This window comes from Alosa pseudoharengus, unplaced genomic scaffold, assembly GCF_046254945.1.
Source record: "Alosa pseudoharengus isolate Yale_2024_CS ecotype anadromous, Long Island Sound unplaced genomic scaffold, YU_APseudo_1.1 YU_APseudo_1.1_scf_3, whole genome shotgun sequence".
Taxonomy (NCBI): domain Eukaryota; kingdom Metazoa; phylum Chordata; class Actinopteri; order Clupeiformes; family Clupeidae; genus Alosa; species Alosa pseudoharengus.
This window is the reverse complement of record NW_027468718.1, coordinates 26,699,589-26,713,516: the sequence shown is the minus strand read 5'-3', so window position 1 is coordinate 26,713,516 and position 13,928 is coordinate 26,699,589. Positions and strand designations below refer to the sequence as shown.

The following is a 13,928-nucleotide window of genomic DNA, read 5'->3' as shown; positions in this document are numbered from 1 at the left end:
ACGACTAAACCTCAACCTGACATCAATCCTCCATTCCCACACAATCTATTACAGTCTTTACATTGTATTTACCATCCAAAGCTGGGGTATCGCACTGATTCCTAATAAACAGAATTCTCGTGTCTCACGTCTCCGGTTTCAGTTTCCTGCATTGCCTGCAATTTCCAAGGACAGCGGAGAAATCGCCTTCACAGGTTCTCAGGCGTTATTCAGAAGCACTGCTGGAGTGTTGTTTAGATTAATGAGTTGTATGTTGCCTTGGTGAGATGAACGCACAGACAAACCTGTAGTACAATCCTGTTTTACAAATCCTGGGAGTGGCAGGCATTCGTGGGCATACAGTGCATTCTCAAGGATGTTGCTCTGTTATTATTGAAGTTGGATTGTACATTCTATGTGGAACTCGAGGTGGAATAGATGTGTCGTGAATACTAGAATGGTTGAACTGCACATTTATGTTTTCATGTCAGAACAAACTATGCACATTAATGTGTTCTGTTCCAGATAACTTCGTGGTGGACCACAGCTCATGTGTCCGAGCCTGTCCAAGCAGTAAGACAGAAGTGGAGGAGAATCGGGTCAAAAAGTGTATTCCTTGTACCAGCATCTGCCCCAAAGGTATCTCTCTCTCTCTCTCTCTCTCTCTCTCTCTCTCTCTCTCTCTCTCTCTCTCTCTCTCTCTCTCTCTCTCTCTATCTTTCTCTCTAGCTCTCTCTCTTCCTTTTATCCACTTTCCCTTTCATGATATAGAAATACATACTCAGTATGCTGGTTCCCTCTTGTATTTGTTCTTCAGTGTTGTAGAGGGACCTCTCCCAGAGATGCCTCAGAGACTTGGAGTTGTCTATACTTCTCTAGCTCAGTGCACAGGGGTCATCCACAATGTGTGTGTGTGTGTGTGTGTGTGTGTGTGTGTGTGTGTGTGTGTGTGTGTGTGTGTTTGCTTGTTTCAGCATGTGATGGCATTGGCACAGCCAGCCTGCAGACTGCTCAGACTGTGGACTCTAGCAACATTGACCGCTTTATCAATTGCACTAAGATTAACGGCAACCTGGTGTTCCTCATCACTGGTATCAAGGGGTAAGTCAAAGCACCACTGCACTGGTCGCCCAAATAATGCTGTCACAGAGGTCATTCAGACCTACATTAATCATGGGCAAACTGTTTGTAAGATATTGTACCACAAAGAATAACAATGTTTACATACAGTTCTTAAAGTTTGCTGCTAGCTTTACTGTAAACAATGGTATTCATCATATATTTTACAATTCTGTTGTTTTTTTGTATATGAAAGAAATGCAGTGCCTGTAGAAATGAGAGTGAATCTCTGACACCATTCCCTAGAGCAGAATATCTCACAGCAACTCAAAGACACATGGGCTATCTCCTCATAAATACATGAAATAAAGCATCTGCACTTGAAAGAGCCTCCGTGCACAGTGCTGAAGCGGCACTTTACCCCACGGAGCCTCTAGCCTGGGGTCCCTGTCCCACCAGCGCAGCCTCAGAGGTCTCCCCAGGGGGGGAAGCTGGCTAATTTGGACTGTGATACTCGCTCCTTATCCCCCTCTCTCCGATCCCTCTCTGATCCCTCGCTCGCTCTCGCTCTCCGTCTCTGTCTGTTTCTCTGTGTCCATGTTGGTGTGCAGAATGTGAGGTTATCAGAACTCATTCCACCACAGGCCACCGTTGCTTGACCCCGGCACCACCGGGCCACTGGTCTGGCTGGCCTTCAGGCCCCCGGGCTCACCCTCCTGCCCCCCAGTAAAGTCCCAAGGTCCCGGGGCCTCTGTTCCCTACTAAAGCTGATTTATGTGCAGGCAGATGCCTCAAATGCACACACACACACACGCACACACACACACACACACACACACACACACACACACACACACAAAACAAACACACACATATATACCAGTACACACAGCTATCAGTCATAGTTATCCAATATAGAAAGACATATAGAAGCATCACACACACACTGATGCAGGTCAGAAAGTCAGGGGACTTTCATACTGTACTGTTCAGTTAGCTGCAGACAGAGTGGATTTTTTCCATAGAGACAAGTCAAGATTGTGCACAACCCTGAGCATATGAGTTTTTTAATTGAAAAGGGAAGACTTCCAATCTAATATAGAGCGAAATTCATTCAAATTACACTTTGAATCAATGCTTGCAGTGACTGACGCCGCGGCTATCTGCGCGTCCTCACGCGACCATATAATGGCCGCACCAAACTTAAACTTGTGGTACTTTTAAACAACGAACTTGTGTTCAAACTATTCATATTCATTGCCATGGACTATGTTGCGTTAGGTTGAGTTTGTGTGTGTTTAGCCGATGGATGCATACATGACGTTGAATCACACCAAACATTTTCCCACGCATTCATGCTCATTTCATTCTCACTTCCAATCTTATTTAGAGCGAAATTTATTCAAATTACACTTTGAAGCAATGCTTGCAGTGACTGTGTGATTAAAAGATGTGGTTCCTCAGGTGAGACGCCAAATAAAATCTTAACACCAGTAATGCTCTCTCTTTCTCTCTATCTCAATATGCCATTAAAAAACCTCCCAGTAGCTTCGCTTAGCCCAGTGTGTCTGTGTATCTTCATATTGCTGTCATAACCCCTCTCTCTTTCCCTCTCTACAGGGACTCTTATCATAACATCAAGCCTCTGGATCCAGAGAAGCTCAGCGTATTCCGAACTGTCAGGGAGATCACAGGTAAGATGGGAAAGGTTTTAGAAAAAGCATTCCAGGTGTGCAATATATACTCTCACAGTTGTGTGTGAAAAGCATTCCAGGTGTGTGGAATATATACTCTCTCAGTTGTTTGTGAAAAGCATTCCAGGTGTGGAATATATACTCTCTCAGTTGTGTGTGAATTCTCTATTGCCTCACATTTCCATGGGCATGTGCGTTTAACAAAGTAAATCTGTATGCCAAACTGCATGTGTTCAAATGGAGACTGGATACCATGATGGGCATCTTAATTTAAGTGTTTGGGATTCAGAAATGCTGAATGTGACGGAGTGATACAGTAAGTGGGGTGACTGTGTCAGTAGTGGGGTGACTGTGTCAGTATAGTGGGGTGACTGTGTCAGTATAGTTGGGTGACTGTGTCAGTATAGTGGGGTGACTGTCAGTAGTAGGGTGACTGCGTCAGTAGTGGGGTGACTGTGTCAGTATAGTGGGTGACTGTGTCAGTAGTGGGGTGACTGTGTCAGTATAGTGGGGTGACTGTGTCAGTAGTAGGGTGACTGTGTCAGTATAGTAGGGTGACTGCATCAGTAGTGGGTTGACTGTGTCAGTAGTGGGGTAACTGTGTCAGTAGTGGGGTGACTACGTCAGTAGTGGGGTGACTGTGTCAGTAGTGGGGTAACTGTCTCAGTAGTGGGGTGACTGCGTCAGTATAGTGGGGTGACTGTGTCAGTAGTGGGGTGACTGTGTCAGTAGTGGGATGGCTTGCCGTGTGGCTTTAGTTCGCTACACTGAACTAAAATAGAGATTTAGTTTGACAAGCAGTGTCAAATTTAAAAATGATTTTGGGTAAAAATTGTTTTGGGTATCACCTTCCACCATCAGCATCGCTTGTAAATCATTTGTATCACCTTGTGACGCCGCGGCTATCTGCGCGTCCTCACGCGACCATATAATGGCCGCACCAAACTTAAACTTGTGGTACTTTTAAACAACGAACTTGTGTTCAAACTAGGGCTGTCAAAATAACTGATTAATTTCGATTAATTAATTTGAGAAAAAATAACTGATTAAAAAAATGAGTGCAGATTCCGTATGACCTTTGACCCCGAGCCATTCTAGTCAGTAAAAATTAGACTGTAAAATGAAGGAGAGAAAAAAACGTGCTGCCTGGATCATTGATTGGAACATTTACTTTAAAAAAATGGCCTGATGGTGTTGATAAAAAATAAAGTGTTGAAAATAAAGTCCTCTGCAATGTCTGCAGCAAGGAATTTGCATATCACCGGAGTTCATCAACTCTATAGTCGCACATCAATGCAAAGAAATAAGTGTTGACATATTAGCATATTAGGTAATATCATAGATTATTATGCCAATTATTTGAACAGTGAAAATAATAATAAAAGAGTTTTTGAACTTTAATGTCACTAATGCTGATTATTCAATGATTCATTTGAATTTAAATATTTAAAATACTTTCACAGCAAAAATTATATATGCGATTAATTTAGATTAATTAATCACAGAGTATGTAATTAATTAGATTAATTTTTTTAATCGATTGACAGCCCTAGTTCAAACTATTCATATTCATTGCCATGGACTATGTTGCGTTAGGTTGAGTTTGTGTGTGTTTAGCCGATGGATTGAACATTTTCCCACGCATTCACGCTCATTTAATTCACTTCTATTTCATTCATTCATGGCAAAACTCAGTTTTGTTACGGTAAAATAAGCATTGATTTAGAAACTGCAAAGCCTTTACAAATTTTCTATACTGAGAAGATATGTGAGTGTTGTACAGTGTTTTGGAGTATTGTGTATTGGAGGTTGCAAAAGTACAACTTCTCCGTCGCTATGGCCAGTGATTTTCTGGGGCTTCTAGGAAGCGCGCTCCCAATACGGGATGATTATATGGAAGGGTGCGTTCGCAAACGACGCACTTGCGTCCTTGCTAAATCAATTATTGTTAATCGACTCTGTACTTTGTATGTAATGGCATGTGTCCATGCATTGATATTATTAAGTAGGCCTTATGTGTTCTTATTGTGTACCGGTACCCTTTTAACTGTGTTTGATGTGAATTTATGATATTATGAGTAAACACCCATGCCTGTGTATAGACTAATGGTGTGGGTTTTGCCAATGCATAAAGTTGGTTGAGTGTCATTTGGGAGGGGGTCTCTCAAGGAAAAGAACTGCTTGCAGTTGCTTATAGCTCAAGGTATTGTGTAAAACCTTACTAAGACTAAAAGCCTAGTGTTGTGAAATCTAGTGCTATTATTTCTGGCTGAATATAGCCATAGCCTTCTTGTTACGTTTATCAAGTATTTTTGTTTCTATTTTCTTTTTATTTTCGTTGCATTACTTTTTTCTTATAATTTTGCACTGGATGACTCATACTTTTGGTGATGGGAAAATAAATATCATCATTCACGCCATTTCTGCCTGACTTCTGCCATTTGTGCCAAACCCTAAGACCCTCGACAAACTACTTTTTAACACACCTCCATTCATAATTGCATCAAAATTGCATCATGTCAGTGTATATCTCATGCACACATAGTAAATAAAACCTGTCTTCCTTTACAACAGGGATTCACAGTGTATAAGATTCAGAATACTCAGACTGATCTCTGTGTACTCGTGTTGGAATCTTATCAACCATGAAAACTCAAGAGAACATGGAACTTGGCAAGGCAATAAAGAAATATGGAAAGCCTATGTGTTCTCTACATACCACCAGGGACCACACTGACAAGACTGACAGGCCTGCCTTTAATGAATATATGATCAGGGTCCCTCCGCCCATAGCATAGTGCATCCTGCTGGGAGTCAGCCTTTGTGCTCCCACCTTCAGTCATGCTTTTAACTCCAAAGAGGCAGAGAGGATCCAGATCAGGTCTAGAGCAGAGGTGTGTGTGAGTGTGTGTGTGTGTGTGAGTGATATGATTGTGGTGGTGTTGGTGGGGGTGGAGGATTCACAGCCAAGCATGCATACCACCCGTCACATTACATGTACGTCATGTCATGCCGTGTCACGTGACGGACCGTAGAGGCTCTGTATCTTGACAGGAAGTTGACACCCCCCTGTCGAGGTGTCACCAGCACTCTGTGACCCAGCTCTGAGGGACAAAGGGAGACCGGAGGGAGGGCTGATGGGGCACACACACACACACAGACACACACACACACACACACACACACACACACACACACACACACACACACACACACACACACACGCACACACACACACACACTTGCTCATGACAGTGCAAATGCTATTTAATTTGCCCGCAGGCAGTATTTCTGTACATGTTGACAGTGAGCCGCTGTAACGGGAGCCTTGGACACATGGTTTTGAGTACAATTGGTATCGTTTTAGCACTCAACCTTTTGCCCCAGAGCCCAAGTGAAGTGCCTCACTCAGTGATTTGTCTTTCACTTGGATGCACATGTAATGGCACTCAGTGAACCCAGAGACGCTCTCCTCTAGACGGGGCTCCCATTTCATGTAGACCTCCCTTCAACCCTACTGGGCCTCTGCTCTGGTCTCTCTGCCGTGCCCAAATATGCTCTTGTCTGCTTTTGGTTTCTGTGTGTGTGTGTGTGTGTGTGTGTGTGTGTGTGTGTGTGTGTGTGTGTGTGTGTGTGTGTGTGTTTATTCGTGTCAGTGTCTAACCGTATGATTTTGTGATTTTGAATGTTTACACCCAACTGAATCTATCTATCCAAAAAGACTAAATAATGTTAGAATGACACAATAGAATCATATAATGGCTCAGAGTAATGCCCTTTAATTCCAATATTGTAAGTGTGCTCAAGCCCACTATGCTATATAGGCAGTTGTATGTCCGCAGCAAACAAGTGTTCAGCAGAGACTAGTTAGCTAATAGTATAGTTAGCTAGATAGAGATAATTGTTTCTATGTGACTGAACAGAGAGCAACAATGTCAGCTTGCCATCTTCCAACATCTAGCTCCCATCCATGCAAGGAAATGTCCCATTGCTGCAGTGTTGTCATTAAGGCAATTATCGTCAGTGGGTGCCATATAAACGGCACTTCAGCGAGACAGGAAGCAAACAAATCCGTCTCTGTCTTCCAAACGATACAGCATGGGGCAGACAGAGGGAAAACACAGCCTTTTGTTTTCTTATTTGAACTCCAGAGACTACCGCCATAGTTAGTTAAATTCCCTGCTGTTACCAGAGCACTAACCAATTATATTTATGATATATAGTTATATCATAGTGTAAAGACATGGTAATGGGCTTTGTGTAAAGGGACTGTAATATCACAGCTATTCAATATTAATTTGGTTTGTTCTTAACATTATATTTTGTATTGTTTATTTGTATCAAATAAACTCTTAGATCAAATCTACTCTTAGATTGCACTGTCAAAACTCTCTGTTTTAATGTTTGTACTGGGTTGTGTGGCTGTTCAATCAGGTGCATTCCTTTCATTAAGTAGTGCACAGTACACATACTTTGACCTGTTCACTGTTTAGATTGGCAGACTAGCATGGCATGAGAAGTCATTGTGGATGCTGAGGAGATTCACAATCATATTAGCCTCTCTCTTTCCATTAGCACAAGCCCACTTCATGTCCTACCATGTCCTCCCCAAAGTAATGAATTTGTTTAAAGGCAATCAAATATCAGTTGTACAACTGAATTTATCCTTGAAAATATGCACCGTCTGGGGTTTTCAATGTTAAAGTAATTTGGGTAATTTATGTTCTCCTTGTCCCACTTCCACCCCATTTTGTCTCTCTCGTTCTCCTTCTCTCACAGTCTTTCTTTCTCTCTGTCTTTCTCTCTCCCTCCCTCCCTCTCTCCTTCTCTCCTCTCAGTCTACCTTTCCACTTCACACTATTTCTCTCTCTATTTCTCAATTTGTCCCTTGCAAACTCGCACACACAGAGTTGCTCCCAACCTTCTGTAAATATTTAATTTAGAAATTTATCATTAAAGTCCCTCAACGAGGCCTGGCCATGTATTCAGATATTCATTTATCACTCTGAATTAAATAAACAGCATTGGATGCAGAATATGCTAAATAGAATTCAGCTCAGCGATAAGAAAAGCAGTCAATATCTGTCTCTCAGAAGGCACATTCATAAAACTATTCATGTTCTCAGCCTTATTTTTTTGTGATTGGGAGGTGTGCTTTCAGGTGTACATCTAGGACCATATACTGACATCAAACTAAAAAGTGTAGAAAAGTCTAGGAATGAATATCCAACTTGTTATGTTTGAGGAAGCTGATTTGCTAATGATCCGGTTGGATCTTCTGCCCACAGGGTTCCTGAACATCCAGTCTTGGCCAGAGAACATGACCGATCTCAGTGTGTTCTCCAACTTGGCAACCATCGGTGGCAGATCCCTTTACAGGTAATGTTTCTCAGGCATCCATGACCTAGCACACTGTCTCACCTCAGACCAAGGAACTCTGTGCAGAACAACACTTACTGTAGATTATGGCCTTGTAGCTGGTGTTCACTGAACTTGGAAATTACAGTTGAAATCACATGCAGTTGTCATGACATCAGCCAGTGTACAGGAATGGCAATTAAACAAACAAAACAAAAGGGTAAACGTTGGGTCATGTGTGGGTGACTATAAAAAAGTATCACTTGGCAACATTATGTTTTCTGAAGACAAAGGCTGACCAGTGCAAAAACACCAGTTGAGATTGAGAGCTTATGTTTCATATGCCAGACACTGCCCATAGTGCTTGAAAGTTGGTACAGCTCTTGACTATCTCTATTCTCAGTTCCCAGAGTTGGAAATTCTGACAGCGATGGCTTTGTTCTCTTTCCAGAGAGGCTGCCTATTTCCACTTTAATTAGCTACATTGATCTGGTTATTGGTTTATTGCAGAAGAGAGAGATGTTTAGGCTTTTGCTTGTACTAATTGACTTTTCTACTTCATTTCACTTATGAAAGAGAACATTACTTTAATAACTATAATAGCCATTTTATCATTTTATCATTTTATCAATCACACTGAACCTGCAGGGCTTTGTGCTTATTTTTTGGCATAAAAAAAATCCCATTTTAGAAAAATAAAGTAATTAACAAAACATATTTTTATCTCCTAAATACTGTTTGTTCTTTTTACTGTATCAACATAATTAGGTGAGCTACCAGAACCAGACTGAGAATAACAAAATAAACTCAAAATAAATAAAGAAAGTTCATTTCCGAGGAGAACCCTTTCACTTCAGGGTCACTGTCTGTTTAAGCAGGAACAGTACACTGGTCTCCCCCAGTCAGCATGTCCACTTTACTGTGAGTGGGTTGAATTGGTATAGGTGACCTACTGCTGTTTACACACGGAGCCAGGTCTCCTGCACCACACTGAATCATGAAACTGCAATTATAGTCTGCCTGCACACTGGGCACTGGGGGTGGAGTTGGGGCGGTGGAGCGTGGGTGGGGGCATCAGAGTTTCCCATTTTCTTTTTTTTTTTTTTTGCATGGTCTACCTACTGCATGGTCTCCCTACTGCCGTTTGCACACGTACAGTACAGTATTTAGGATAGACGGTGTGCTATCCAGTTCCAGGGACCAAAGAACAGGGATGAGAGAGACAGAGAGGAAAAGAGAAAGAGAGAGTTAGAAAGGAGTGGAATAAAACAGTCCAACCTTCACGAGAGCCCAAATCAGATGTGTTACCCTTCAGGCCTCGTCTGATGAATACCCCAACCATCACCGCTCAGCATTAAGCCATCACAGCATCTCAACATGTCTGAGAGGAAGCTCATGGGAATTATGCTTCTTAAAGATGCAACAGCAATAGCTACAGCAACAGCAATAGCAGTAGCAACCATCGCACAGGCAGATAATCCTCCTCCTTTGTTCAGGCATTCCATTGTTTGCACTCTGTCATCCTCTCCATCTCAAATTTCCACTCTATAATTTTTCTCTTCATTCCACTACCCTTTACCTGCCTCTCCCTCCCTCCCTCCCTCCCTCGCTCTCTCTCCTTTCATCTACAGTACGCTCCCCTCATCCATTTGAATGATCCTCAGTCTCTTTCACCTCTCCATCTGTATTATATGGTTTTCCTTGCAACTGTAGCTCACTTATCCTCCATCTCTCTCTCTCTCTCTCTCTCTCTCTCTCTCTCTCTCTCTCTCTCTCCATCTCTTCTCTGTGTGTTGCAGTGGCATCTCTCTGCTGGTGCTGAAGCAGCAGTGGATCTCCTCCCTCCGGCTCCAGTCGCTACGCGAGATCAGTGCCGGCAACGTCTACGTGACCAACAACAGCCAGCTTTGCTACTACAACACGGTCAACTGGACCAGCCTTTTCCGCACCAACACACAGAAGGTCCTCGTGCGCAACAACCGCGACCCCAGAGAATGCAGTGAGTACAGTCCCCCCCACCCCCCTGTGATATGGCAACTAGCCAGAAACAGAAAGATTACTGTGTATGTTTTTCAGACAGTATGAATGCGGAATCAGTTCAGTACCACAGTGCACAGGCGAGAGCAGAGCATTTTCAGCCGTGTGCAGGTTGGTTACTGGACTACTCAACTTCTGATTGCTTGTGCTGGTCAGTGTCACTTCATTCCCTGAGTACATGTGCAGGGCTGGACTCTGTGCTTTAGTGGTCCTGAGGGCTAAGTGCCCGGGGTGGGCCCACTTTGAACACTCCAGGACGGGCGGAGGAGAGCGAGCGAGCGTGACTCAGATCTCCTTGCCTGGCCGAGTCCCTCAGCCCGGGGTCACTGCACCTGACTGGGCCTGGCGGGGGACTGGGCAGAGCAGGGCTCCTCCACAGCAGAAGAGGCCAGAAGGTGAGGGAGAGGGGGAGAAGACAGAAACAGAGAGAGAGAGAGAGAGAGACAGAAAGAAAGAAAGAAAGAAAGAAAAAAAAGTAATGAGGTTTACTCTGGTTTACCCTGGTGGGAAGATCATCACTTCCTTCTGCACCACACACAACACCACAATCCTCTACCCTTCCTTCTCTATAAGTGCCTATTTGCTAATCTTACAATCTTTTTACAATCTCTTTCACATCAGGCTCTTCATGCAGCCAGATATCGATGTAATGAAAGTTTGCTAAGCACACCAAATGCAGCATTGATGTAAACACCATCAATCCAATTACTCACTTAATTGCAAAATGTAAGCAATCAGATCAACTAGTGAACCATGTAAATTAGAGGGTCTGCCTGAGGTCTTTTTTGACATTTCTGGGATTATTTTCCAGTGGAAACTCATGTCACCGTAGGGAAATTGTCTTCTCTCTCCATCTCCCTTCACAGGGAAATAATCATTTAGAATCTTGGGAACTGAATTCCTTATTGCCCCCATCTCTTTCCCAGATCGTTCTCTCTCGCTCTCGCTCTCTCTCTCTCTCTCTCTCTCTCTCTCTCTCTCTCTCTCTCTCTCTCTCTCTATCTCTATCTATCTCTCTCGCTCTCTCATTCTCTCCCTCTCTTATCTTTTAACATTGTAATGCAACAATTGTTTATGTCTCTTGGCAACATCTGCTTGTGTAGAGGACTCGTCAATTCCCCGAGGCTGCTTCCTGTCTCCCGGGAGACAGACACACTCCAAACTGTGTGTTTTCAGTGAGGTCACAACTTTGATGTTGGCGTCTTTTTGATCCTTCTGTGATACTGCAGGGCTAAAAAACAGATTCCCGCTCCCACCCCCCCCCCCACCCCCCCACCCCTCCTGTTACCTACGGCGCTAAACACAAAGTCAGCCCTGGAACCGGAACAGGGCTGCTTTTGTCTCCAAAGAAAGGCACAGCTTTCATGGCCAGCTCCCTTTATCACAGGGGGTGTTTTAAGCCACTGTAGGATTTCCTTTTCATTGGAAGCTTTCTAGTGACTCCAAAATCTGTGCCGTTGGCCTCTCACTCATATCTGGTCAAAGCCTCACCAGTGAAGTGTAACTCTTAAGCCCCTCCCAGCGAGGTGCCTGATCATATCCAGAGGTTACTTCCTTAAGAACGCGGGCCGTAGCAAACAGCCTGTTACCCTCTGTTACCCTGCCAACAGCGGCTTGGGCAGGGGGAAACCCGCCACACTGAAGAAAAAATCCGCCCCAACTGACCCACAGCACTCCTCCAATTTTGCAGATGATTTTTATAATATTTTCTGTAAAAGAGCCAGAGAGCCCACTGAGCCAACTGTGATTTTCAATATATATGCCATTTTATATGGACCATTGAAAGCATTAGTGTATAATAGTTTTACTGAAAATGTTATTTGGCTGAAGTTGGTCAATCCCATATCACACCGTGCATGCAGAGCTGATGAGGCTTTGTGCTAGCGCATCAGTTTTTCCCATCCATGTCCTGCAATATAATAGCCCCAGCTCAACTCAAATATTGTGTGTAAGCTGAATAAGTAATATAGCCGTTGGACAGCTCTGTCTGATGCCCAGGCACAGGGATTTCCATTGAGTGGGAGACGTTTGTGTTTGCAGGTGTAAACCCAGAGATCGGTGTCTCTGCCCTGTCACTGTGGCGTCAGCACTATTTTTCTTGAGGTTTTTTTTTCTTTCTTTTTTTGTTGAAAGCTCCTGCTCACAGCTGGTGCGTCTCTGAGCTCCATCACAGTGTGTGTGTGTGTGTGTGTGTGTGTGTGTGTGTGTGTGTGTGTGTGTGTGTGCACCACTCTGTCCTCCCCTGAACTGGCATCAGCAGTTTGGATTCAAATAGGGGAGTTAATATGGCCAGGCCTCTCTAAAAGCATGCGCTGCGCATGGCTGGACTGGTAATGCCGATTCCAGATGGTATACATTGTACTCAATCAGCAGCTGACAAAAGGCTCTGAATCACTTGCACAAGGATATCTCAAGGTGAAAGGGACCCAGCTCCAGCACAGATGGATTACATGCAATAACTCACATTTTTATGTCCAACCATGGGCAGCCTTTCGCTTTGACGTAAAGCCTATTAATAGATGTGTATCAGTTATTTTGTTGTATGTGCTTTTGATTGCCATGTTGTGACACATTTGCCAGTCATTTTCAGTGTTGGGAGTAATGCGTTACAAAAGTAATGTAATTACTATAATATATTGCTGTTTGCGGTAACGCGGTAATGTAAGGCATTACAAAAAAAAATGTGGGTAATATTTACTCGGTACAAACTTCAGTAACGCGCGTTACAATGCAGTTTAACCCAAAATTAAGCGGTTGTTTTGTTTTGATACATATTCGCAAACACCACGCAAGAACAACAGAGGAGAAAAAATCCGCGCAAAATAGTAGAACGATATCTCCTGATACCGGTTGAATATGACTGTGGCTGCAGCAGACTCGCAGGCGGACTCTATTTGCGGGGATGGACATAAGCCTACGCTCATTATTTTCAGCTTGTCAGAGACAAGGCTATGAAGAACATAATAGTTAGTGCACTTTGTGTACGAAACCGAAAGATCTCTCAGCTCGCGAAATAGCACAAGTAAATTAATGAAACATCTAAAGTAGTTCCACGCTAATCTTTTTGATTCTTGATAAAACACAAACTATGCTGTTGTGCATGTCAGCTTTGTGCTGTGAACTTAAATTGAAGAGAATAAAGGGATAGAAATGCAGAAAAAGATTGTGTAGCTTGGCAGTGCCACCGCTCCCACCACACGCATCACGCACTTTGCGTTGGGCACCAAAGGACAGAGGGGGCACCCAAATGTAACCAATGAATAGTAGCTTTACTGCAAACTGCGTTTCACTCTTCATCAATAACGTTTACAATGTCAAAATGCACTAACACGATGTTACATGCAAGTTTGATACCTTTTGGGTTCTCAATCACCACGTAGTACTAGAACTGGTGGGTCTTCAATCATTCGTTTTCCAAGCATTTAGGCTACATGAAGCACATGATATGCTGAGTCGACTGAAACGCATTCCATTCAGATAGCTAGGTGGATACCAGGCTCATAATTTACTTGTATTCGCAAAACGAAATGTGAAGCAACATGTCATTGCATAGGCTACTTCCATTTCCAAAGCAATGAAGGTTGCTTAAAACAACTTAACATTGTGCATATTATTGTTAATATTGTGCTATCAATGTAACTCAAACAAATAAGGCTTGTAAACAAGAGCTGGCAAAAGGGCATTATGACAACGTAAAGATCAATGCTCAGTGACAAAGATCAGTGACAGTGCACCATTTATAAGTAAAACAGCATTTCTTCAGAAATTAATGTTTAAAAATACACAGTAATGGTCTGTAAA

At 43.1% G+C, this 13,928-nt stretch overlaps 1 protein-coding gene across 3 annotated transcripts in view; it reads left to right on the top strand.

The window, feature by feature from the left end:
- The window catches only part of erbb4b (erb-b2 receptor tyrosine kinase 4b), a 226,514-nt gene that overhangs the window by 158,622 nt on the left and 53,964 nt on the right, over positions 1 to 13,928 (top strand). For all 3 annotated transcript variants that reach the window (XM_076263756.1, XM_076263757.1, XM_076263755.1), the window contains exons 8-12: positions 505 to 618; positions 954 to 1,080; positions 2,659 to 2,732; positions 8,021 to 8,111; positions 9,890 to 10,089. In XM_076263756.1, the coding sequence (XP_076119871.1) occupies positions 505 to 618; positions 954 to 1,080; positions 2,659 to 2,732; positions 8,021 to 8,111; positions 9,890 to 10,089 (606 nt within the window). The remainder of the gene's footprint in view (positions 1 to 504; positions 619 to 953; positions 1,081 to 2,658; positions 2,733 to 8,020; positions 8,112 to 9,889; positions 10,090 to 13,928) is intronic.